This window comes from Globicephala melas, chromosome 17, assembly GCF_963455315.2.
Source record: "Globicephala melas chromosome 17, mGloMel1.2, whole genome shotgun sequence".
Taxonomy (NCBI): domain Eukaryota; kingdom Metazoa; phylum Chordata; class Mammalia; order Artiodactyla; family Delphinidae; genus Globicephala; species Globicephala melas.
In genome coordinates, this window is record NC_083330.1 from 28,691,797 (window position 1) to 28,717,531 (window position 25,735).

Below are 25,735 nucleotides of genomic sequence, written 5' to 3' on the forward strand. Positions count from 1 at the left end.
TATCTAACCTGTTTTTTCACAGAGCTTTTCTTTACCCCCACAGAACATCTCTTATGAAACTGTCGACTGAAAAGAAAACACACACACACACACACACACACACACACAGCTTAAGAGCCCTAAGTTCCAGGTTTATTTTATTTTATTTTTTAGTTTTTCATGTTTGAGAGACAAAGCTCTCTTCGTTTATTTGTCATGAGGATGGGGAAGAGAACTGACAGGTCACAGGCATGTCTGCACATGGGGGTGCCAGAAGCTGGTATCCACCAGGCCCTCACTCTGCCAGGAGGCCTCTCTGGAAGGGGCTGCCAGCTCACAGATGCCTTGGACACCCTCCATGCCAATCACAAAAAAGTCACGACTGTCCCATTCTTGCCAATCTGCCTGGGATCCAGGGGAAGAAAGCAGATAATGATCCTTCAGGGGACAGAGAAAAAGATGTCATCAGCTCCTGGGCTAATGCCTCACATTCCAAGACCCGGAGACATGCACACCCACCATGGGCTCCCAGGCCAGCCTGCCTTAGCCCCCAGGCATTTTGCAAGCCTGCCTCACCCCATTAATGCTCTCCCAACAACCTCCAACAGGGCAGTGGGCATGTCAGGGATGGGATGGTGACTGCACATCATCATCGCCCTCCCAGGACAGACTCTCAACACGGCAGCCTCCATGGTCACTGTATGCCGTCTGTGAGCTCACAGGGGAACCCTCTCTCTTTCAAACCGCAGGCCCCCTGGGGACATGTGCAGTGCTCCAGCCACCTGTTTTCGCAAAGCCTGGCTTAAGAAGGCCAAGCACAGGGTGACTCCCACCCCCACCCCCACCCCCATAATGTCTGTGGAGTGAGTGTGCCTCTCTCACAGAAGTGACAGGAAGTTCTTTGTGAAGAAACAGGATACTTGGGATAGCCTGGGGCCAAGGAGGTATATGTGACAACCTCAGTTTTCCCATCTGTAAATAGGCATAATGGAGGTATCTACCTCATAGGGATGGCATGTCTGCATGAGGGGTGTGGACACGGGGACAAAACTTCTAAGGATCAAATGGAATCATGCATGTGAGTTACCTATCGAGTATCTGGCACGTGGTAAATTACGCATTACTTATCATTGTTAGAATTATTATCGCTCCCCAGCTTGAGGACCAGGTCTGAGCCCCCCCCCACCCCGCCCCGGAAGTGACCATTCTTCACCAGCCTTTCTGGGCCAATGAAGGCTCCATTCTGGAAGGTTCTTTCAAGCTTCTCATGCACTTAGTACTTCGTAGGCATGGACTTGGCTCAGGAATATTTTTCACCCAGGAAGAAATGTTAACCTTGCCACAGAATCCCAGGTTTGGGAGCCGTAGGGGCTTCTTGAGAATCATTTAATCCATGCCTCTCTATTCACAGAAGAGAAGGGTACAAACCAGAGATGGTTCATTTCCGGGTTTGTTTGGATCCCCCAGCTGCTCGGGACCCAGAACCCAGGTCTCCAGACATTCAGTCCAATGCTCTTTCCACTACTCCGTGGCCCTCCTGGGAACCTTACATGGGACCCAAAAGTCCCAGCCTCAGAACATACCCAAAATTCCTCCTGACCTGCTTGGAGAAGTTCTAGAAAATTACTCCTGTTTTCCTAAGATGTGGAGAAGTCTGAAGGCAGATGATAACTGGCTTTGGTTTTGTCAGGGTAACAACATCCCACCCTGCCAGGTGCCAGGGCAGGTACGGTATAGTGCCATCCCATGCAGTGCCCCCAGGGAGTGGTTAAAGACAGCCTTCTCACTCACTTCACAGATGGAAACACTGAGGTCCAAGAGGCCACACCTTACCCAGGTGTCACAGGAACCACTGCAGAGCCAGGAATTCATTCAATTCCACCACCACTCTGAAAGTGGCTGCACCACGGAGGGTGGGGGGGCAAGGGGTCAGTGGGCCCTGGGGCACCAGATCCTTCTTGCACAGGGTGAGAAATTTATTTTTTCCCCAAACTTAGGAGGGGCCTGAGGTGGGATCCCTGCTCCCGGCCGCGCAGCAGTCCCAAGAGGGTCCTCTCCCTGCCCCTAAGCACCAGTCCTGGGCCAGCTCCAGCTCCTTGGTAAGGAACTCGAAGAGGCGGTGTGCCCATCACACCGATGGAGGAGACCAGCAGCTGCGCGCCGGGATCCGCCAAGTCGTTCACCGCTGTGGCCAGGCCAGACCGCACCGTCAAGTTCACGCGCTGCAGGGACACGAAAGCTTAACCTGAAGCCGGCGTAGGCCGGGATCGAGCTGAGGACCGGGGCGCGTGGAGTGCGGGAGCGCGGGGTGGAGATGCGCGGGCCCCAAGGGATTAAAGCTGGGGGCACCGGCCGGGGTTACTGGAGGTCACGTCGGGGTCCTGACTGGGCAAGGCGACACGGAACGGATGCGGGGCCGCGGGGTCACAGAGAGCTGGAGGTCAGACTCGGCGGGCGGCGGGGCGGGCGGGCGCGGAAGGGTCGGGCTCACGGTTGGGGAGCCGGGGCGGGGACAGATTCCGACCCAGGTCAGTCAACCTCCTCCCACCCCGTGCTCCCCGGCCCATGCTCACGTCCTCAGGCTTGCCCAGGGTGGCAGCAGTGGCCGCGCACAGCCGCTTCTCCGGGCCCGCGGGCACGCGGCCGGCAGGCAAGTTCGTGTGCAGTTCAACGAACTCTCGAGTCCAGCGGGAAGCTGTGCGAAGGGTAGCAGCGGAGAAAGCTCAGTTTTATTTTATTTGGGAACCTTATTGAGGACTATAGCCTGGAGACAGCCTCTCAGATAGCTCTGAGGTACTGCTCTGAAGAGGTAGGGGAAGAGCCAGTATAAATATGAATTTGGGGCTGGGGAATACATGTAGTCATGCGTACATGTTGGTAAGAAATTATTGCTAATCACAGAAGCAGACATCTCACGTCAATGAGTTTAGCGCTTTTCTATGTATGGGAAGGTGCAAGAATCTGGAGTCACTGAAATTCTTCCTTAGATATGCATCTTAACCATCTAGGGACGGTAATCCTAAACACAGAATGCTTCATCCTGTTTTTGCCATCCTGAATTCCCTGAATTCAGGGCGTACAGTCAGTGGGTGACTGCAAATTCAGGGCGTAGAGTCGGTGGGTAACTGCAGTGGATTGCAACTTAGCCCTTTGTGTAACTGGTTGATAAACAACAGACACTCTGTTCTTTTTGTTTACAGACCCTTAAAACAAGAAAAGTCGCAGTGAACATGTAGGGTAAATGGAACCAGACTGTGAAATAACAGATGAAAACATTTTTTAAAAATTGCTATTTAGGAGGAAGAAAAGAAGGGCTTGCATTATGGTGAAGACCAGTGATGGTTTGGTGAGCCTTCAAGAGAGAGGAAGTAGGAGAATACCTTGGCACTTAATGAGATGTCCAAAAACATCTAACATATACAACAGGAAGTCACTTGTGGAAGCTGCAGTGCGACTTTTTTAAATGAAAAATTTATAGGTAATGTATGTTAAAGAGAAAAACCACAGGCCCCAAACAGCACCACTTTTGCTAAAGCCCATGATACCACCTAGATTTCATAGCTAACCTAACTGCAGTTTCAACCTGCCTCAGAAATGTAATCTTAATCACGCAGTTGGAATTTTCTAGTCAGCATGTTGGCCTTCTCCCCACCCCACCCCCACCCCCCATCCCAAAGGAAGAAGACGCATGCTGCATGATAAAACCCTCTGGGTCTCTTCCCTCCAAAAATAAGTTGTCCTGGCCCAAAATAATCCTTTCTTTTCTTTTACTAATGACTTCCTCTCCCCACCCTTCTTTCTATAAAAACCTTCTGCCTGTACCACTCCTGGGAGTGCTCTTGTAGTTACCAGATGGGATGCTTCCTGGTTCATGAATTGTTGAATAAAGCCTTCAGATTTACTCTGTTGAATTGTTCTTTGACGGGTAAATTAAGTGAAAAGGTGCTTGCTGTAATGTTATGATGACCCCTTGTGGTTCAAAACCAAAATGACCCTTTGAAAAATTAATCCTGGCACCATGAGCAGCAAATATCTTGGAGTTTAAATAACATTCTTTCAATGTTCCCCAAACTATTGTTAGTGGTTATCTCTTCAGAGTGGTTTTAGAGGGACTTTCATATCATGCATTGCTGTAATAGTTAAAATTTTTGCAAAAAGTATGCATTGCCCTGGTAAGCAGAGCAGAAAACGATAAAGACTAAACAAAATATGAGGGAAAATAATCATCTTTCTCAGGTAGATATTCGTTTCTCTGCAAGCCAGAATATAGAATTTGGATTAAAGTAAATTACTGCCCCTAATCTTTTTAAATAAACAGGATTTTGACCTTTTTTTTTTTTTGATGTTGTGGGTAGAAGGGGTTTTTTGGTCTTTTTTTAATTGCGGCACGCGGGCCTCTCACTGTTGTGGCCTCTCCCGTTGCGGAGCACAGGCACTGGACGCGCAGGCTCAGCGGCCATGGCTCACGGGCCCAGCCGCTCCGCGGCATGTGGGATCTTCCCGGACCGGGGCACGAACCCGTGTCCCCTGCATTGGCAGGCAGACTCTCAACCACTGCACCACCAGGGAAGCCCCAGGAGTTTATTAATTAATGTATTTTTTTGCTGTGTTGTGTCTTCGTTTCTGTGTGAGGACTTTCTCTAGTTGTGGCAAGCAGGGGCCACTCTTCATCGCGGTGCGCGGGCCTCTCACTATCGCGGCCTCTCTTGCTGCAGAGCACAGGCTCCAGATCCGTAGGCTCAGTAGTTGTGGCTCACGGGCCTAGTTGCTCAGCGGCCTGTGGGATCCTCCCAGACCAGGGCTCGAACCCGTGTCCCCTGCATTAGCAGGCAGATTCTCAACCACTGCACCACCAGGGAAGCCCAGGGTTTTGAACTTTTTACCTTTGCTTTAGAGTTATACTTACATAAATATTTTATCTAAGTATTATGAGTGATGATTGTTTTTTGTACTTTTCTAATCAGATTAAAATTTTTGCCCTAGAACAGATTTTGTGGTAAGAAATTAAATAGGGTCACTGAAGAACAATAAGCTATTATGAAGGAAGACACATACTGTATCAGGTCCAGCCTTAATTAACATATAAAGGCAAAAATATAATTTTGATAAAGTATAAAAACTGAATCATTAAGGCAAACAGCACATTACAAATCCCTGACAAAACAGATTTCATCACCAGCCAACATGTGAAGTACTTTTAGTATTCTCTTTAGCAAGAAGAAAATATTAAAACACCCTTAAAACTTTAAATTATCCAAAACCAACAAAGCATAAATGGTCCCACTTTTAACCTCAGACGAGAGATCCTTCATGCTGAAGTGGCCCAGAAAGTCAGTGATGCTGATGACAGTTGGCAAACACTCTGGCTTATAAGAAAGGAGTTAACCGGGAGTACACACACTCTGGCTGAGCAATGTGATAGCTGTTTCGAATCAATGTCAAGGGAGCAGTCTTGCTTTGCCTGCAGTGTTCTTGTCCTGAATTCAGTCACATGCTTTCTGGGTTTTCTCACTGTAGCCCACTTTAATCACTTGAAGAACGTACACGGAATTTAAGTTCATGTGGCTTTAAAACTCAATTTTTCAGCATGATGTGTTTTTTTGGACTGATATGGGAGGTTTGTTCTGTTTTGATATGTTCTAACCAGAAAACTTAAGTACTGGAGAAAACAGTTAAGGAGAGGTAACCACAAACCCATCTACAAAGGCACTGTTTCTACTGGGCACATGTGCTCTTAGAAATCAGCCACCTTCATGTACTGACCTTAGCTTCCAGTGAGCAGCGCGGGGCTATCAGACCACTAATTGAACTGCCCACTCCAGTGCGGAGACTTTGCCTTTCTGCGAAATCTCATTAAGAACTACAATGTTAAACCAGAGCTCCTTGGAGAAATAGCCAATTCCAGGTCGGGGTAAAAATTGAACAAAATGAGTAGGGAACAGCCTGTCTACAGAAAGCAAGGAATTTGTCAGACTACTGGGGTTATATCAGAAAACAGGATGACTATGCTTAAATCCATATGTTAATAATAATATTTTTTATTTTGAAAAACAACCCTTATTGGTCACTTTTGGAGGATGCTAAGAGCCAACTTGTTATTTGGAAAACTAGTAAGTAAATGGAACGAGTTGAGCCTTTATCCTGCTTTCTTATATGAAATGTAAACTAGGGTAACCAACAGTTGTTGAAAAGTCTCTTTTTATATAGTTCTCCAGCTAATAAATGAAGAAGGAATGATAAACTAAAATATAATCATTTTGTGACTGAATGAAACAGTGGACCTAAGTGGTAATCATAAATGGCATCTGACATAAAAAAAAAAAAAGAGATACGTTACATGCATCCTGATGGAAGCATTCAAGACTGCTGTTAAGTGTTCTTGCAAAAAATCTAACATGAAAGGGATCTAGTGGCCAGATTTAACTACCAACTTATAGGAATAACAGGAGATAGACCAACAAGTTCAGTGACACCTCAGAATGTAATCAGCAAATTCCAAACTGTGAAAAACTCTCCAGAACCTGAGACCAAGTGTCTTAAACAAAAAGCAGGGCTAGAGGGAGGGAAGGTGTACCTAAAAGAAAGTTAAGAGGCATGTAACCCAATTATAATGTCTCCTCATTCCAACAAGCCAAGTGTAAAAAAAATTATGCTGAGAAAATTTGAACATTAACTGGATATTTAATATTAAGGAATAGGGCTTCCCTGGTGGTGCAGTGATTGAGAGTCAGCCTGCTGATGCAGGGGACACGGGTTTGTGCCCCGGTCTGGGAAGATCCCACATGCCGTGGAGCGGCTGGGCCCGTGAGCCATGGCCGCTAAGCCTGCGCCTCCAGAGCCTGTGCTCCGCAACGGGAGAGGCCACAACAGTGAGAGGCCCACGTACCGCAAAAAAAAAAAAAATAATAAATAAAAATAAAAAAATAATATTAAGGAATAACTTCAAGTACAATGGAGTCATGATTATATTATAATATATAATACAGTATATGTAACAATATTGTATTATTGTTAAAGGATTTTTATCTTTTAGAGATAACTGAAATATTTATAGATAAAAAATGATATCTTGGATTTAAATAATTAAGGATAGGGAGGAAGTAGGCAATGTTATAGGGCAGGGCCAAAAACGATGGCCCAGACCAAATCTGGCCCACCACCTGTTTTGTTTGTTTGTTTAAATATTTATTTATTTATTTGGCTGATCGGGTCTTAGTTGCGGCACATGGGCTTCTCTCTAGTTTTGGCGGGAGGGCTCCAGAGTGCGTGGTCTTAGTTGCCCCACAGCATGTGGGACCTTAGTTTCCCAACCAGGGATCGAACCCATGTCCCCGACATTGGAAGGCGGATTCTTAACCACTGGACTACCAGGGAAATCCAATGTTTTTGGTAAATAAAATTTTATTGGAATACAGTCAGGCTCATTTGTTTATGTGATCTATGACTGCTTTCTTGCTACAAAGGCAGAGTTGAGTAGTCGCAACAGAGACTGTATGGCCCACAAAGGCTAAAATATTTACTATTTGGCCCTATGGGGAAAAACCTTCGTGATCCCTGGTAAAGCTGAACTAAGACTGGCCGTGAGTGAATAATTATTGAAGCAGGGTGATGGATACATGGGGGTTAATTATAAAGTATTGTTTCCATTTATATATGCTTGAAATGTCCCATAATAAAAGGGTTTAAAGTTTATTTGTTTGAAGTGCTGATAGCTTTAGAAAAGGACTTTGACTTGGCCTTTGACTTTGTCACTGAGTATGGCATCCTGGGCCCACTCCAGGGGGCCTACACAACACTGTGTAGAGGGCCTACACAGCACTGTATCCTACACAACACTGCCTCTAAAGACACTCCGAGGGACTGTTTGGCTGGGAATGGCTACGAAGCTAATGACTCTTGGGAGCTCTTAAAATTGACAGAAATTTGTAATAAGTTCTATATATTCTACATAGATAAGCATACATACACATATACATATATTTGTATAGCATGCTACCAAACCGCAATACCTTCATTCTTCGGATACAATTACCAAATATAGTGTTTCCTAGAGAAATGTGGAACTAAAGACTCTGTAAGAGCAATTTTATCCAGCAAACAGCTATTTGAGTCTCTGCTCGCCCTCAAGGCATGCTACTAGGCACTTGAGAGACAGAAAGATGATAAGATACTCTTCCTGGCTTTCAGGAACTCAGTGTAGTTAAAGAATTAGGATTACAGTTTGTAGTAACAGGAGGAAGAAGGGAAGCCATTGCAGTAGCTTCTTAGCACACAAGCCCACACCTGCTAAGCATATTAAGGATTGTATCTCATTTAATATTTACAACAAACTGAGGTGAGTGTTATTATCTTCATTTTACACATGAAAACACTGGCACTCAGAGAGAGGAAGTCATTTAAACTCATACTCTGTCGAACTCCAAAGCCCACTCTCCTAAACATCATTGGTAGTTTAAACACTGAAATGAACATTTTTATTACATTTTCACAAGAAGGACCCATTTACAAAGAAGCTCCAGATTATTGTCACTGTGCTGCGTTTCCTCTCATATCCCATGAGTTTGATCTCATTTTTGTTAGGTACCTGCAGCAGGAAAGGGACATTTTTGCTTTTGCTAGGTTAGAAGAGTAATGTGAAGAAAAGGAAATACTTTGCCTGCTTCATCCACTAATTTCATAATAGTGGAGAAAGTAGATGTCTATCATTTTAAAGAAACATTGGAACTTGTCTGCTTATAAATATAAAACATGGCAAACTGAAGTTTTTCACACACACTCACACAAAATCCATTCTTTTTTGAGCATGTGGACATTCAGGGCTAGTTCTCAGCAAAACCATGAAGACTGTGTTGTGCTCTAAATATTTAACAACTGGCTCTCTCCCCAAAATATGTATATATGTTTATCATAAATTTTATGATATAAAGGATGCATATTACCCAATTTACAAATAACAATAAAATAATACTCTTTCTTACAAATCCCATATATTTCATTGATTTTCACAGTATGCTTTCATTTATCTTTGTTCAACTCTAGAATCTGTAGCCAACCTATGGTTGCAATCGACAAACAAGTGTAGTTCCGATGACTGTTGGTTGATATTTTTATTTACATTAATGAGTAGGACAAAAATGAAACAATGAAGTCATATGTAATGTGTGTGGCTTCTTTGCTGAATAAAACAGTTTTTTGAATACTGAAAGACTATTTCTTCAAATTTTTTGCAATTCACAATGTAACTGTAACAGGAAGGGGGACGGGGCCCCTTCCAGGGCCAGAAAGTGAGCTCTTGTCTAATACTCGGAAATGGATTGTCCAAGGAGACACACGTACTGACAAAGCAAAAGATTTTATTGGGAAGAGGCACCTGGGCGGAGAGTAGCAGGGTAAGGGAACCCGGGAGAAGTGCTCTGCCACGTGGCTCACAGTCTTGGAAATACTGAGAAGAGACTGGAGAATTTCTGGCACCTTAACTTCAATTAAGAATTTGACACAATATGTATGAAAGTGAAATACTACATATGTAAAATAGTGTTCAGGATATTTGATACAATTTTAGAGCTAAGTGTAAGGGAGAACAAGCATTCCTTTTGGGAGCATGAAACCACAATTACGTCCTGGCTTAATTAAGCTGTGCATTTTGAGCTGCCTCCCGACTTCTGAGAGCTGGTTCCTTATTTGTGATTTGAGTAATAATACTATCAGTCCAGATACTCGTCTGAGTATCCTGAGATCCAAATGGGAAAAAGAAAATGACGATCGCCTTGTAAAGGGTCAGATTTTGCAAAGGTAGTGGCTTATTATTAAGAATCACAACACTGTGTATCAGCTCCCAGGATTGTTTTCTGGTCTCTGCCTCTAACGACTGGGGGCAGGGAGGGAAGCAGCTACGAACCTTTGACCAGGTTAAGGCATTACTAGTCACTGGTTTTACAAACACGATGCTGATGAATTAGCTTCTCAGGGTTCTCCAAACTACCTGCTCATGTTTGCTCTATTTACATATAAGTTAATTAAAAAAAAAGAAGTCCTCTCTTTCTTCTTATTGATAGTCCTCAGGACACTTAGGACAAATGTAATTTACAATTGAAAGCTCAGAAGCTCAGATGGGGAAGGAATGCTTACACAACATTCTGCTGTAGCAAGGGTTCCAATAGCAAAGCGGGGAAGGGGCCATTTGCTCTCGCAGGGAAAGAGCCCTGCCCCCCGCCTTCTCACGACCCTCCTCTCCCAGCAAGGGTTTGCTCCCGGGTGCACTCGGGTTATCTAGCTGATTCACTGTTGATGTAAAAACAGGGCTGGGCAGGCGATGTTGAAAGCCACTGAAAGCGGAGGAAACTAGTCACGAAACCCCGACTATCAGCTGAGAGATCGCTTCCCGGTAACTCCGGAGAACTGCTAGCACTCTTTCCAGACTGGTGCACGTCCTCGGGGTCTGCCAGGGACGCAGAGCTGTTTTCAGCCTCTCCCGGCCGCGACCGCTTCCCCCATGCTTGAGGGCGCCGAGCTGTACTTCAACGCGGACCATGGCTACCTGGAGGGCCTGGTGCGAGGATGCAAAGCCGGCCTCCTGACCCAGCGGGACTACATCAACCTGGTCCAGTGTGAGACCCTGGAAGGTAAGCGCCGCTCTTCTCGCCGTTTAAAAAGGAAAAAAGGGATTGATGCTGCCCACTGGAAGCATGGACCAGGGGCCTCGGAGTCCAGGGCGGGTTCTTAGGCCCAGGGTCCAGACTTCAGGGGTCAATGAACTTGGACGAGGAAAAAATATTACACCTCTATTTTCAGTATTCTCTAAGTAAAATGTAGCATTTCCTTTCATTATGAATGTAGGCAACAAATCACGGCGGTTAGTACTTTGTCACCAACAGAAATTCAGTGTTTTCATATCCTCATACAGTTCTTACAGATACATTGCGATATCATTTATGTTTTCACTATTTCAAAATTATACTAGATATTGCACTCATCCTTGATATTTAATGTCTTAATAAAGAATCATGTTATTGCACATTTTAAAATATCTTAATAGCTATATTTTAAAATATTTGGTTTCCTTTGTAATACTATGTATTTTCGTTCTACATATTTATTTATTTTTGGCTGCCTTGGGTCTTCGTTGCTGCATGTAGGCTTTCTCTAGCTGCGGCGAGCGGGGGCTACTCTTCGTTGCTGTGAATGGGCTTCTTATTGCGGTGGCTTCTCTTGTTGCGGAGCCCTGGCTCTAGGCACGTGGGCTTCAGTAGTTGTGGCATGTGGGCTCAGTAGTTGTGGCTCACGGGCTTAGTTGCTCCGCGGCATGTGGGATCTTCCCGGACCAGGGCTCAAATCCGTGTCACCTACATTGGCAGGCGGATTCCCAGCCACTGCGTCACCAGGGAAGTCCCTCGTTCTACATATTTATAAATATTATCTGGAGAAGGATATCACCAAACTGTCCAGGGATCCATGGCCAAAAAAAAAAATAATAATACCTTAAACCTTGGTCTAGAGAATTTTATTCTATTCTACTTACCAGTATCTATTAACACGAGAGTATGCATATTTGAGGTTTGTCTTTAATGGAGCTTAAGAAAAAAATCAAGAGGCATGGTATGTGGTGAGGCCATCCTAGATTCAAAAGTCCTGACTTTGACCTCTGCCAAGAATAGGTAGGTGACTTGGGGCTGAAAGCCTCTGAGCCTGATTCCTTATTTGTAAAACTTGATGGTAACGCCTGCTTTGCTGAGTTGTTTGGAGAAATAAATAAGGCAGGACATGAGAGAATGTGTTAAGAACTGTGAAGCACTCTACAAATGGAAATGATCTCTTTCTTTTAACCACTTTATGAGGTATGATTGACATGCAAAAAGCTGTATATATTTAACATATACAACCTGATGAGTTTAGAGATAGGAATACACCTGGGAAATCACCACAATCTATGCCATAAACCCATCCATCACCTCCAGAGGTTTCCTCCTGCCCTCTGTTATTACTGTGTGTGTGTGTGTGTGTGTGTGTGTGTGTGTGTGTGTGTGTGTAAACTACAGGCTCTATGCTGTACAGTAGAGCACTACAGTAGATTTCTAGGACTTATTCATCTTGTATAATCAACACTTTGTATCCGTCTCCTCATCCCCCCCCCCAATTCTGGAAATTATCTTTTTCTTAAAAAAAATTATTTATTTTAAATATTTATTTATTTATTATTTTTTTGGCTGCGTGGGGTCTTAGTTGTGGTATGTGTGCTTCTCTCTAGTTGTGGCGCACAGACTCCAGAGCACATGGGCTCAGTAGTTGCGGCACAAAGGCTTAGTTGCCCTGCTGCGTGTGGGACCTTAGTTCCCCAACCAGGGATTGAACAAGCATCCCCTGCATTGCAAGATGGATTCTCAACCACTGGAATACCAGGGAAGTCCCTGGAAATTATCTTTAAGCTACAGTATTTTCAAAGGCTTACCAAAGATTTCACATTTAAATATATAGTATTTTTATTATTAAAAACACTACATTTGTTTACTTTGAAACATGCTTATAAAATTAATATAATAATGTCAATAATAGGGTGCTTTAACACTTCTAGATTATTCTAGAAAAAACAAGAAAGCACTAAGGATCAAGACTGCCAGGAAGAGTATTAGAAGGCAAAATAAAACAAAAACTCAGAGGTGACTTTGCAAGCTTCTCAAGTAGGGCCGATGTTCCTGAGGTCACCTTATGGTTCTGACCAGTTAGAGCCAGAGTTAAGGCAGAACTGCCCAAGTTGAGGGAGACCCTCTCCTTTCATTAGCAATGGAAACAGCTAGACAAATCTTGTAGATGATAACTAATTCTGTTGGCTACAAATAATTGCAATATAATCTCAAATCCTAAATCACTTCAGCATATTTAATTAGGAGTTTGGTGTCCGGAGAATGTTAATCATATATATAAAATCAGCATAAATTAAGGTAGAAAAAATTAGTGAACACAGAGCATAATGAATGCTTCTGAGAGAAGCCATTTGAATGAATTCTCAATAGTTTTCAGTCAAGCTTTTAAATGGACTGAGGAATGCAAATTTAAACATAAACAATATGTGAAATGTCTTCATGATACAAAGCAAGGTTTAGCCAGCTCACTAAAGAATTCAGAGAAAAACCACCCTCAGCTTCAGTTTGGGGGAGAAGGAAAGGTTTCAGACCCTTTTGAAGACCGAAGAATGAACTTCTTAGAAAAATACACACAGGTGCATACATTTAGAATTTTCCATATAACATCAGGCGGTCATGGACCACCTGAAGTCATCCTGCACCCCGAGTAAGAAACTCTCTTATATACACCATTGCTTTATTGTCATTGTATCTCATGGTTTCTACCTTTCTTTCCTCCCATTAATATATATATTTTTTTCAACCATTCGTTTTACAACTGTGTTTGAATCTGTTGCCAATCTGTTCGGAGACTTAGGAATATTGAATATGAGCCATCAAACTATAGGTTATAATGATGCATGAGAAAATCAATCTAAATAAAGTAAGGGGACTGTTGAGGACTCTGAGGCTTAGAGTGGCTGTGACTAATCTAACCACCTTGTCAGGGGAGGGGTATGCAGACATCTGCATCTGCTTTTCCACTAAAATGTCTGCCTCCTGAGCATGAATGGAAGATACATGAATAGGTCCATGTTGCTCTCAGCTCCATTTTTTTTTTTTTTTTTGTGGTACGCGGACATCTCACTGTTGTGGCCTCTCCCATTGCAGACCACAGGCTCTGGACACACAGGCTCAGTGGCCATGGCTCACGGGCCCAGCCGCTCCACGGCATGTGGGATCTTCCCAGACCAGGGCACGAACCCGTGTCCCCTGCATCGGCAGGCGAACTCTCAACCACTGCACCACCAGGGAAGCCCTCAGCTCCATTTTGATATAGAAAATAATGTCTGTCCTGCCTGTTTATTTTATAAGGTGTTGCGAAATAAATCACTTGTGAAAAGCAGTGCAACTGTTGCATGTGTGAATGTACGGAGAGAAACCCAGCCACCTTCCGAGCTGGCTTAAGACATGAAGAGAAGAACTCAACGACACTCATTGAGACAGAAGTTAAGGATTTTAGGATTTGCACCATACAAATTATGGGTAAAGAAGAGTAGGTAAAACAGTGTCAGGATAGTATTATGTGTTGAAGCATTTTCTGTAAAGGAAAGCTAACTTGGCAAAGCTTATATTTGCCTTTAGTCTTTTGAAGTCCTCTAGTCTTTAAAAGAAAAGTGTCCTGATACCAACAAGTTGTTTTAGAACCACTTACCAGGAACATATAAGGTTTCAGGTAAATTTGGAAGAGAGAAACATGAAAATTGTCCAGAAAAGCTTTGAAAAATCCTAGTATTTATGATTGTGTGAGTGTGGTCAGAAATACTCATCCACTCCAAGGCCTGACCCTGACTAACAATGACCTGAACCAGTCACTAGGACCCTCTGTGACTCAGTCCTTCCAGGGGACAGGAGAGGAAGCCAGTTCACATGGCCTGTGTCGATGGTACTGCTTGGAGGCTATATTCACATAGAAAATTCTTAAAAGTAACTTTTAAAACAAGTTCTTTAAAATTAACTTGAACCAAAATAATAATGTTAAAGGGACATGAAATAGTCTTTAGAAGAATTAACACTGCTAATTTTTTTAATTAAAACTTTTTTTAGAGCTGCTGTAGGTTCACAACAAAATTAAGGAGGAAAGACAGAGATTTCCTATATAACCCCTACTCCCACACACGCATAGCCTCCCCCTTGTCAACATCCCGTGCATTTGTTATAATCAGTGAACCTACACTGATACATGGTAATCACCCAGAGTCCAGAGTTGACAATTCAGTCACTCCTGGTGTTGTACATTCTGTGGGTTTGGACAAATGGATAACGTGTATCCACCACTATTGTATTATACATAGTATTTTCACTGCCCTAAAATTCCTCTATACTCTGACTATTCTCCCCCTCCCTGACCCCCAGCCCGGCAACCACTGATAACTTTACTGCTTCCTTAGTTTGGCCTTTTCCAGAATGTCACATAATTGGAATCATACAGTATGTATGTAGCCTTTCCAGACTGGCTTCTTTCACTTAGTGCTATACCTTTGAAGACCCTCCATGTCTTTTCATGGCAACATTGCTATTTTCATCAGATTTTTTTTTTAATTACAAACAAGACTTTGTAAGTATTCTTTCTTCTTCAGAAAAAGGACAAAGTGGTAAAATGAATACTTCAGAGCTTTAGAATTTAGTAAGAAATAGCCTTTTCTAAAATTTATGGTGAAAGTAATCTCTGGCTCTCAGGGTGTGGTAAGAACGCTCTGGACCCAGCATTTACCTCGTCCTCTTTGCCATCATTTTTGGGAAGGGGATGAGAGGAGGTGATTATAGCTCATGAACAATTATTTCCTTTTCAAGGGACATGACCTTCATTACTTTCCAACTCTGTCTTCATATGGGAATTAAATCATATATTAAGCACTTTCCCTTTAGAGCCGAGGAAGTAAAGATGGAAAAGAAATAGTCCCTGCCCTAAAAGGGCTCCAACTCTAGAGAATAAAAATATTGAAAAAATAAGAATCCCTTAATGATAGCAGTTGGGCCTCAAAATTCCAAATGCATGTACATTTGACCTGGTACTTCATGTAGCATTGTTGGGAATAGCAGAAAATGAAAAACAAATAAAATGTCCATTGGCAGGGAACTGGTTAGATAAATTATGGAACAGTCATGTAATGGGATATTCTGCAGCTACAAAAAGAAAGAAAGAAAAAGAAAGAAAAGAAAAAAGCATGAGGACACACACACACACTCTAAGAGGACTGATATGGAAAGATAGGTGAGATGTATTAAGTGAGGAAAGCAAGGGGAAGAACTGTAGCATACGCATACTCTTTACTGGAAAAGGCAGATACATTTAAAATATATTTTCTATATGATTGTCTCGATACAAAGAAACTGTGAAAGGATTCAAATGAAACTAAAACTAGTAATTTACTGGGGCTAGTAATGAGTGGTGGGGGTGGTGGATAGGTAGGTGACAAGTAGGAGACCTTTCATTGTTTACCTGTATTTATACCTGCTACCTATTTTTTTCTTAAATTTTATTTATTTATGGCTGCGTTGGGTCTTCATTGCTGAGCGCAGGCTTTCTCTAGTTGTGGCGAGCAGGGGCTACTCTTCGTTGCGGTGTGCAGGCTTCTCATTGCGGTGGCTTCTCTTGTTGCGGAGCACGGGCTCTAGGCACACAGGCTTCAGTAGTTGTGGCATGCAGGCTCAGTAGCTGTGGCGCACGGGCTTAGTTGCTCTGTGGCATGTGGGATCTTCCCCGACCAGGGCTCGGACCCGTGTCCCCTGCATTGGCAGGCGGATTCTTAACCACTGTGCCACCAGGGAAGTCCCCTTACTACCTATTTTTAAATTAAAAAATTCATATAGAAGGAAGACTCTTATTTCAAAGGACTTTCACCAAGCTCCTTTAGACATTATTTGTACCTCTAATTATAGTACTTATTTTCTCTGCCTTGTATTAAAAATGCATATACAATACCATCACTTTTCTGTTCAAAAATACTTTCGTCAGGCAGAATAAACTTCACTCAGTTTAAAGGCTTGAGCACTCTGTCCTATCTCTACCTGGTAAGCATTTCCTCAGAACCCTTCTGCCCTTCTACAGTTATTCCTTCAGCCACAAATTCCATTCACCATCCTGCTTTCCTGGAGAACACCCATTCCTCTTTAAAGTCTCCACTTCCGAGTCAATTTCTCTATAAACCCTTTTCTACTGTATCCCTATTGGGACAGAATTGACTACTCTCAATTTAGTGTTCTATTGTGCCTTGTAATGGACCTAATTCTGTGTAGCATCTGTGATATTTGCATAAGTATGTCACCCTGGGGCAGGACATTTGTCTCGTTTATCTATCTAGTCCCCTGAACTATCAGTTAAGGGCTTACCTCCTGAATGAATAAATGAATCTATCCCCTCCTAAATTTAAGCCTTAAGGGCAGAAACTATAAATATGTCTGGTGACAGAGGTGTTAATTAACTAGGTGGGAGAATCCTTTCACAATGTAAATGTATATCAGATCACCACAATGTACACTTTAAATGTCTTACCATTTTATTTGTTGGTTATACTTCAATAAAACTGATTTTTTTTTTAAAAAAAGACTTTTTTTTAAGGGTTGAAACCACACCATATACTTTTTTGTCTCCTAGCTTCTCTAGCCCAAGGCTATGTTTTGCACATAGTAAGAATCTGAAAATACACATTAGAAATGTCTGCACGTTTGAGTTTAAGTCCTGGCTCTTCTACTTTCTGGCTCTGGGGTGTTAAGCCAGCTGCTTAACTTTTAGTCATGGTGCTTTCTTATCTGATGCTTAGATGGTATCTCCCTGGCCTAACTCCCAGTTACCAGGGGAGTTAGAAATTTCTGAAGATGTTTTGTAAACTGTAAACCATAAGAATTCCTGGGAAGTCATAAGAACACCCCCTGAACCGCAGTGTATATACAACAAGAATTAATTTACCCTCTTCTGCTGGACTTTGGAATTCCTAAAATAATCCTTCCATTTCTTGGTTATGGTTAATGGTGTTTGGTATATGATTCTAAGTAGCTGATTCTATTTGCCTTCAAAAGCACTGGTTTGTTTCGGAAATATTCATTCTATAAATAAAACAATTAAAAATATAAGAAGAGTTTAAACCTATAGATAGAAAATCTATTTGAAAGTGAAACGAATCTTGAAAGACAGTAGGTTGGGAAAATGCCAGTGAGATAAGGCATAGGAGGTGGGTGGAGGGGAGTTGATATGGCAAGACATTCTAGGTTCTTGGGAAGAATTAATGAACTATAGATAGAAAACAATAAAAGCATATGGGTGAGGAGTAAAGCAGTTTGGCTGCAATACTAGCATACTTGGAGAATAAGGCAAGAATTTAGGTTGGGAAATTGTTTGAAGGCCCTTGAAAGTCTAATTATGGAACTTCAAAATATCGGATGAGGAGGTACGTTTGAATCTTCAGTCAAATACTTGTAAGCATAGAAAACATGAACAAGTTATTTCTCTGAGCATCGGTTTCTTCATCCATGTTTTTGTTTTGTTTTGGTTTGTTTTTTTCGCGGTACACGGGCCTCTCACTGTTGTGGCCTCTCCCGTTGTGGAGCACAGGCTCCGGACGCGCAGGCTCAGCGGCCATAGCTCACGTGCCCAGCCACTTCGCGGCATGTGGGATCCTCCCGGCCCGGGGCACGAACCCGTGTCCCTTGTATCGGCAGGCAGACTCTCAACCACTGCGCCGTCAGGGAAGTCCGGTTTCTTCATCTATGAGATGGGGATTATTGTTAAGGTTGAGAGATAATGTATATTAAAATCATTGTCAGTGGTAAAATACTCTGCAAATATTATGCAAGTTGCTTTTAATCTGCCTAAAACTCAGTAGTTCCAAGCTACTTATAGGATCATTATAAGATCAAAATATTTCTTAGGAAATATTCTTTGAGGCATGGAATACCTGGAGAGAAACAAGTCTGGGAGAATCTATTAAGAGATTGCCGCGGTGAGCTAGGTTTATGATATGGTCATTCTAAATGGGGGATATAAGGAGAGGAAATATAGGAAGATATTAAGGAACAATGCAGGGGATTTGGAGTTAATAAAGCATCAAAGAGGACTTGAAGTTTTATCACCATGAGAATGGCAGTACATTAGCAAAAATTGAGGAAGAAGCGTCTGGTTTTATAGATCCTGATATATTTATTAAAATCTGAGTAATTATATGATGGTAGATTCCAATATATTATTTAAGAAAATTCTGGTTTAGAGAATAAAAATCAAAGTCTTAGCCAACTGAATCGAATTACTTTGGAAGTAGATGGGTACAAGTGAGGGAAAAAAGTCTCTTCACCTACATCATCTTTTAAAATCTCCACAACAACCCAAAAGCATAGTTTTTATACCTATTTTGTAGATGAGGAAACTGAGTTCAGAAAGGTCAAATAACTTTCATAAGTTCAGTGCCAGCAGAGTGTGGTGAAGAGGCAGGGGGCTGCTCAAAGATAGCACCCTTCACAGGTACCTCTGAAGGTGCTTCCTCGGCATAACCTACCTGGAGTGTGAAAGATCTGGACATTCATTTTTATAGAGTATCAACAGGAAGCTGCACAGAAGAAAAAAAAAAGACCTGTCCAACAAATTAATAAAGAAGAGGTAACAACCAGATTGTTGTCCTGCCTCACTGGCCAAGAGATCTCAGATAATTCCCTGAACCCAGTGGACTGCAACCCACAGAAGATGCATTTTTACTTTATGACCCTGTGTACACACATGCGGGCACATTTCATATACACTACTTTGGATGATATACTCAGATATTTGTTATAATAGCTCAATCTGTTCTCTTTATGTTATTACATCTGGGACCTATAAAATTGATTTAGTTGGTAGTGATCTCACAGTTCTTCATTTGAATAAAAAAAGCCACTTGACACACTACTCTGGATAAGAAAAGGGTGTAATTTTCCAAAGTGTGCTCTGTGGGTGTCTCCGTTGATTTCTGGTGGCTTGGGAGGTTCTGTACCATACTCTTTCCAAAGAAATCATTCAAATTAATGTATTAAAGGCTTTCAGTTCCTGCAGTTAAGAAGCCTTTTTATTCCAAATGTATTTGACCACAAAGCTCTATTCATCACATACCTATTTAGATAAGCATTTAGGGAAATGTGAGGAAAAATATGTGATCCTATTTTAAAAACTATAAAACTATAAGCATTATTGTCATTACTGACAGCTAATGATATTGTCTGAGCAAATATTTCAGGTCATAAGCTTTTCTTAGGATCTGATTGCAAGTGTCCCTTGGATCATCTTGGGGCTGGTGAGACAGGGCTCCTTCTATCTCAACTGTCTCTCCACCAAGCACAGTATTACAAGATTGCTTACAGGGTCTGAAACACTTGAGACATTTTTTTTATATAAATTTATTTATTTTTCGTATTTATTTTTGGCTGCATTGGGTCTTCATTGCTGCACTCGGGCTTTCTCTAGTTGCTGGGAGTGGGGGCTACTCTGTTGTGGAACACGGGCTCTAGGCACGCGGGCTTCAGTAGTTGTGGCACGCGGGCTTAGTAGTTGTGGCTCTTGGGCTCTAGAGCGCAGGCTCAGTAGTTGTGGCACACGGGCTTAGTTGCTCCACCTCACGTGGGATCTTCCCGGACGAGGGATTGAACCTGTGTCCCCTGCATTGGCAGACGGATTCTTAACCACTGCACCACCAGAGAAGCCCTGAAACACTTGAGGCATTTAATTTCAGAATCTCACTGGCAGCTGAAAGGTTTGGAAGTTATTTTGCTTAAAAGAACCATATGTCACATGAGCAATATACCATGGTTTTGGAAGAAATACCATTTGTGTCACTTCTGTTGGCAAATATTCCTCAGTGCTGAGAAGGCAAACTGTCAAACTGTATAAAAGTCTGACTGTCAAAATAAAAGCCAAAGAAGACATAGCAAAAGAGTATGATTTTTTTAAATTAACTTAATTAAATAGGTAATTGAGCAATTAAATTCTGCAGTCAATCAGATGAAGAGCATTTCTGTTGCATGACTTACTCCAGACACTGAGGAAGAATGCCTGTCTGCTGAATCTCAGAGACTCAAGAGCCACTTGAGTGCCTAACTGCAAATCCACCCTCCCATCAGTTTACAGAGCAATTAGTTCATAGCCCACAGGGGCTCCCTGTTATCCTCAGGATCAAGGAAGTCACACCAAGCCTTCCTGGGGACAGCCCCTGCTTATTTCTCTGTCTTCACTTCTTACCCCTCCTTCTCTCCTACTAAGTGCTTCAAACCACCAAACTGAACTGTTTTGAGTTTCTTGCACCCACCATACCCATACTAATTCATGGAATGCCTTCCTTGCCCTCTTACATAGCACCTTAAGGCTCACCTCTGGTTTAACCATCTTCTGGAAACTCTCCTAGGTTTTTTTGCTCTCATCCCTATGCATCTTGCTCTTATTTTCTATGTTCCCATATATCAAGGTTCTTATCTTTATCACTGAATTTAGTTGTTTGCATCATCTGTTTGTCATGCCTCTACCTCCACCAGATTGTGAGTTTCCTTGAAGATGAGGAATATGTCTTGTCCATTTTGGGCCTCCTGTGGTAACAGCACATAACAGATGCTTAATAAATGTTTGAATGAAAAATACAGTAAGATCCAGGATGCTATATTATCTCCAGTTGTGTGCTAGATGGTGCCAAAGACTTTTTTTTTTTTTTTGCGATACACAGGCCTCTCACTGTTGTGGCCTCTCCCGTTGCGGAGCGCAGGCTCAGTGGCCACGGCTCACAGGCCCAGCCGCTCCGCGGCATGTGGGATCTTCCCAGACCGGGGCACGAACCCGTGTCCCCTGCATCGGCAGGCGGACTCTCAACCACTGCGCCACCAGGGAAGCCCCCAAAGACATTTTTGATATTCAGATATTTAAGAACACTTATACGTTGGGTACTGCACAAGGAACCAAAAGATAAAAGATATAACTAAAAGATATAACGAAGAAAGCAGAACTGCATTTTTGGAGTTAACATATTAAGACTTTATAATATTCTGGGACAGAAGCTGTGCTAGAAATATTATCCAAGTACTTTGAAATTCAGCGTGAGATTGAATAATTCTGCCAGACAGAATTAAGGCTTTACAGAACAACTGATAATCTGATTTAACTGATTGGCAATAAATTACAGACTTTTAAGATATGAGGCTGGCTTTGAGTCCATTTATCAACGTGATTTTGAGCAAGCTATTAAGCTCTCTGAGCTTCAGGGTTCTTATCTGTAAAAGGGGCTAAAAATCATTCCTAACTCATAGGGTTGCCATGAATAGTAAATGAGATAATACACACTTGATACAATGCCTGATATGCAATAAGCGCTCAATCACTGGTAACTATTATTTTAATGCTGAAGGATACATTATAATGAGCAATCTGAAAAGGGGAGGGGGCCAACTCTATAGAGTTAGATGGGATCAGTATTAACAGAAGTGTAGGACTGGAAAACAAATGGTTTGTTCAGGATGAAGTGACAATAAATGAAATCAATTAAATTATCTGGCAACCAAAAACATTGCCATTTAAAGGACATCTAACATGGTCCCATGGAAATGATGTTGGAATTCAAGAGTAAGGAGACCCATCTCCTAGTTTAAGCTCCACTACTATATAACTCCCATTTAGACCTGCTGAAACTCAACGTCTTCATCTGTAGTCAAAGGATATTGGTGGCTGCCCTCCCATACCCATGGTAAATATTAGTAATAAACTTTTCTTTTCCATCAAGCTGAGATGGAGGCTTAGTATCCTCAAACAGTTTTCCTAGCACTATTTTCAAATGACTAAGTTGGCTCAGGTAAAACCAATTTGCAATCTCTGGACTAGGTGGTCTTTTATGTTCTTTTGAGCTGTGCTAAATAATTCTAGAATTTTTCAGGTAATTAAAAATTGTTATATCGTACTAGACTGTGTTAACATGAATTTTTTATTGCTTTAGAGATTGATGCTCAAATCTAAATCACATGTAGACCTTATGTTAAGGTCTAATAAGATAATAATTAAATATGCATTTGTCATAAAGTTACCGTACTTTCAATTAATGTTGTAAAGGTTATTCATGCATGTTCAAAATTTAACCTGATTTGAGGTTTCATTTAATTTCAGATCTGAAAATTCATCTCCAGACCACTGATTATGGCAACTTCTTGGCTAACCAAACAAATCCTCTTACTGTTTCCATTATTGACACAGAGATGAGAAAAAAGCTATGCAGAGAATTTGAGTATTTCCGGAATCATTCCCTGGAGCCCCTGAGCACCTTTTTCACATACATGACGTAAGTGATAGCAGGAGGCCCTACTCCTCCCCAGTGTGATTGTGCAAAGAACCCCGAACAGTTAACAGGTGGGGTGTTAGGCTGACATGAGGCTTAAGACCTCTTCTACTGTTTGAGAGTTTGAATACATTCAAATTTGAGCGACTGATAAGTTCACAGAGCTGCATTTTCACTGTTAGAATATAGATTTCATTTATTTATAAACATGATTAGATAGGTGGCAATGGCCTCCGTGTAAAGCAGTGTTTTCAGTTTTCATTCTAAAAAATAAGTACTGCTGATGCGTGAAGGTAGATATGCGACATTTTCAGATCACTTGTCAGGGTGGGGTTGAAATATCACAAATCGTTCTTAAAGCCACACCTACCCTTTCCTGATTCCTCTTCAACAACATAAGGAGTTCCCATCACAGTTATATGTGTTTTATTTTTAATCCCTCCCCATCACCAGTGGTTCCAATCTTTCAGTGTGAAGGCTCTTCTTTTTAAAAAATGTTTGAACTTCTACACAATAGCAAATTGTATTTCTTAATCCAGTTAATAGATTATATCCAGCGCTCAAAACTTTGGGCCTCTCTAGTTGTCTTAGCTGACAAACTGGGAACAAACGCCCGCAATGGATGAGCTGTTTATCATGTATATACAATTTAGATGTAATATACAAAGTTATGATTACTAGATCCAGGGCCTCGACTGGTTGAGAAAGGCATAAAATAAAAATATCCCTTTATTCCACATGTCCCCTCCTTCCCCACTCAGTTCGATTCCCTAAATGTAGGTACTTCTCAGTTTCTTATTATTTTTCTAAAAAAAAATGTACATTGTGTATGTATATTGATGCACACTCAACCCACCCTACCCCCACATTTTCAATTTATACAAACGGAATCAGTTTTTTCCCACTTAATATTTGTTAGAAATATCCTCATCAATGTCATACTTTATTAAATAACTGCGTAGAAGTCCGTGTTTGGTACATATCATGACTCCATTTATCAGGCATTTATTAACAACTAACTAACTTTTTTTAAATTACAAAATGTTTTGCAGCTAGCTTATTACTGTGTAGGTCTTGAATTTATTTCTAAGCTAAATTTCTAGCAGTGTGAATGCCCCGTTCTTTTTTGTTTTGTTTTGTTTTTTTGTTTTTTTAACAGGAATGCCCCGTTTTTATCTTAACAAAATTTGCTAAGTTGAACCATCCCAACAGCACATGAGAAGGCCTGCAGCCCTAACCATTACCAACATCACATACTACCTTCTTAAGTTTTGCCCTTCCAATAGGTTAAAAACTGTATCTCTGCTTTAATTTATATATTTTTATTAGCAAAAGGGAACATCTTTTCACACTTAACTAGTCATGTGTATTTGCTACCCAATCAAATACTTTTATTTGCTACATGACCAAATACTTTGTCTATTTTTTTTAATTGAGGTATTCAGCATTTTTTGTTTATATATAAAAGCTCTTTTTAAATTAAGAAAGTTAACCTTTCATCATATGGGTTGAAAATTTATTTTCTCAGTTTGATATAATATATTTTTATTTTTATATTGTTTGCTGTAGGAACATTGAAAAATTTTAATTAGCTATTCGGCAGTCTTTTCATTGTACAATCTTTTGATTATTGTGTCCTGCTTAGAAAGGCCTTCTGCACTCCAACTCATCAATAAACTCGCCTGTCTTTTCTTCCATTTTTTTGCTGTTGTTGTTGATGTTTCATTTTTTACATTTAAAACTTTGATTCATCTAAAATTTATTTTGGTGTAAGGAATGAGACTAGAGATCCAGCTCAAATTGTTCTTCACACATAGTGATCCAGTTGTTCTGTACCATTTCCGTAAATAAGCAAGTAGAAGAAATGATCATAATTCCAGGCAGGAAGTAACCACTGACGTCCCTGAGACATGTTGTTAGTGCCTGTGTTCCTTGTTTGTGCAGTCAATCCTCCTATCACTAAATAGTATAGAATTTTATTTATAGGCAAGACACAGATGCTGACATTTTTAAAGACTCCAACAGTATACAACTAGTCAGGGATGAAGATTAGATATGAACTTGGGTCTGACTCAGTCTAAAGCCCAAGCACTTTTTTTGAGAATTCTGGAAGGGCCGACATTGTTGCCAAGCCTGGAAATGGAGTAGAATTTGGAGATTCGGGAGAAGGCTGAACATCTGGGGTTGACGCATGAAGAGGGAAGGATTCTGCCTGCATGAGGAATAACTGGTCAGTTTGGGCTGGAGTAGGCTGTGCAGAAAAGGAAGGAGAGAAATGGGAAGGGAGGCTAGAGAAGTAAATTCCAACCAGATAATGGAGTCTTCAGTGGCCAGGCTAATGAAGCTGGCCTTTATCACATCAGAGTATTTTGTGTGTGTGTGTGTCCCAAGATTTATTCCTCTCCATAACAGTTGGGGTGAAGTAGAATGCACTTGAGCTTTGGACTGAGTCAGGTCCGAGTTTATATCTAATCTTGAATGGCTGCCTGTGAGAGAGGATTTGCAAGCAGGGAAGCCTCTTGCAAAAATGTCTGGCATGGGTAATTATGAAGACGTTAAAGATTCCTGAGCTTTAAGACAACATGGCCATAGTTATGTAACAGCAAAAATGATAATCCAAATGCTAGACACCATTTATGAACTATTTCTATATGCCAAGACTCTGCTAAGTACTTTACAAATATTGTCTCATTAAACCCTCATGACAAGTCTTATTCAGTTCTGATCATCACCATTTTAAGGATGAGGAAACGAAACTTAAGTGCAATAACTTGCCTAAGTCACAGATCTAAAAAGTGGAGGAGTCATGATTTGAAATAAATGTTAGCAGTAGGCTTTGTAAAATTATTTTGCTCAGATTTTAGATGAGTTCGG

General features: G+C 41.5%; 1 protein-coding gene and 1 pseudogene across 1 annotated transcript in view; one reads left to right on the forward strand and one right to left on the reverse strand.

The window, feature by feature from the left end:
• Positions 1 to 344: 344 nt before the first annotated feature.
• LOC115843360 (D-dopachrome decarboxylase-like) lies at positions 345 to 5,540 on the reverse strand (annotated as a pseudogene).
• A 4,804-nt stretch (positions 5,541 to 10,344) lies between these two features.
• Positions 10,345 to 25,735, forward strand: part of ATP6V0D2 (ATPase H+ transporting V0 subunit d2) — a 47,893-nt gene continuing 32,502 nt past the window's right edge. The window contains exons 1-2 of the mRNA XM_030839240.3: positions 10,345 to 10,601; positions 22,693 to 22,864. Of these exons, the coding sequence (XP_030695100.1) occupies positions 10,472 to 10,601; positions 22,693 to 22,864 (302 nt within the window). The 5' untranslated portion in view covers positions 10,345 to 10,471. The remainder of the gene's footprint in view (positions 10,602 to 22,692; positions 22,865 to 25,735) is intronic.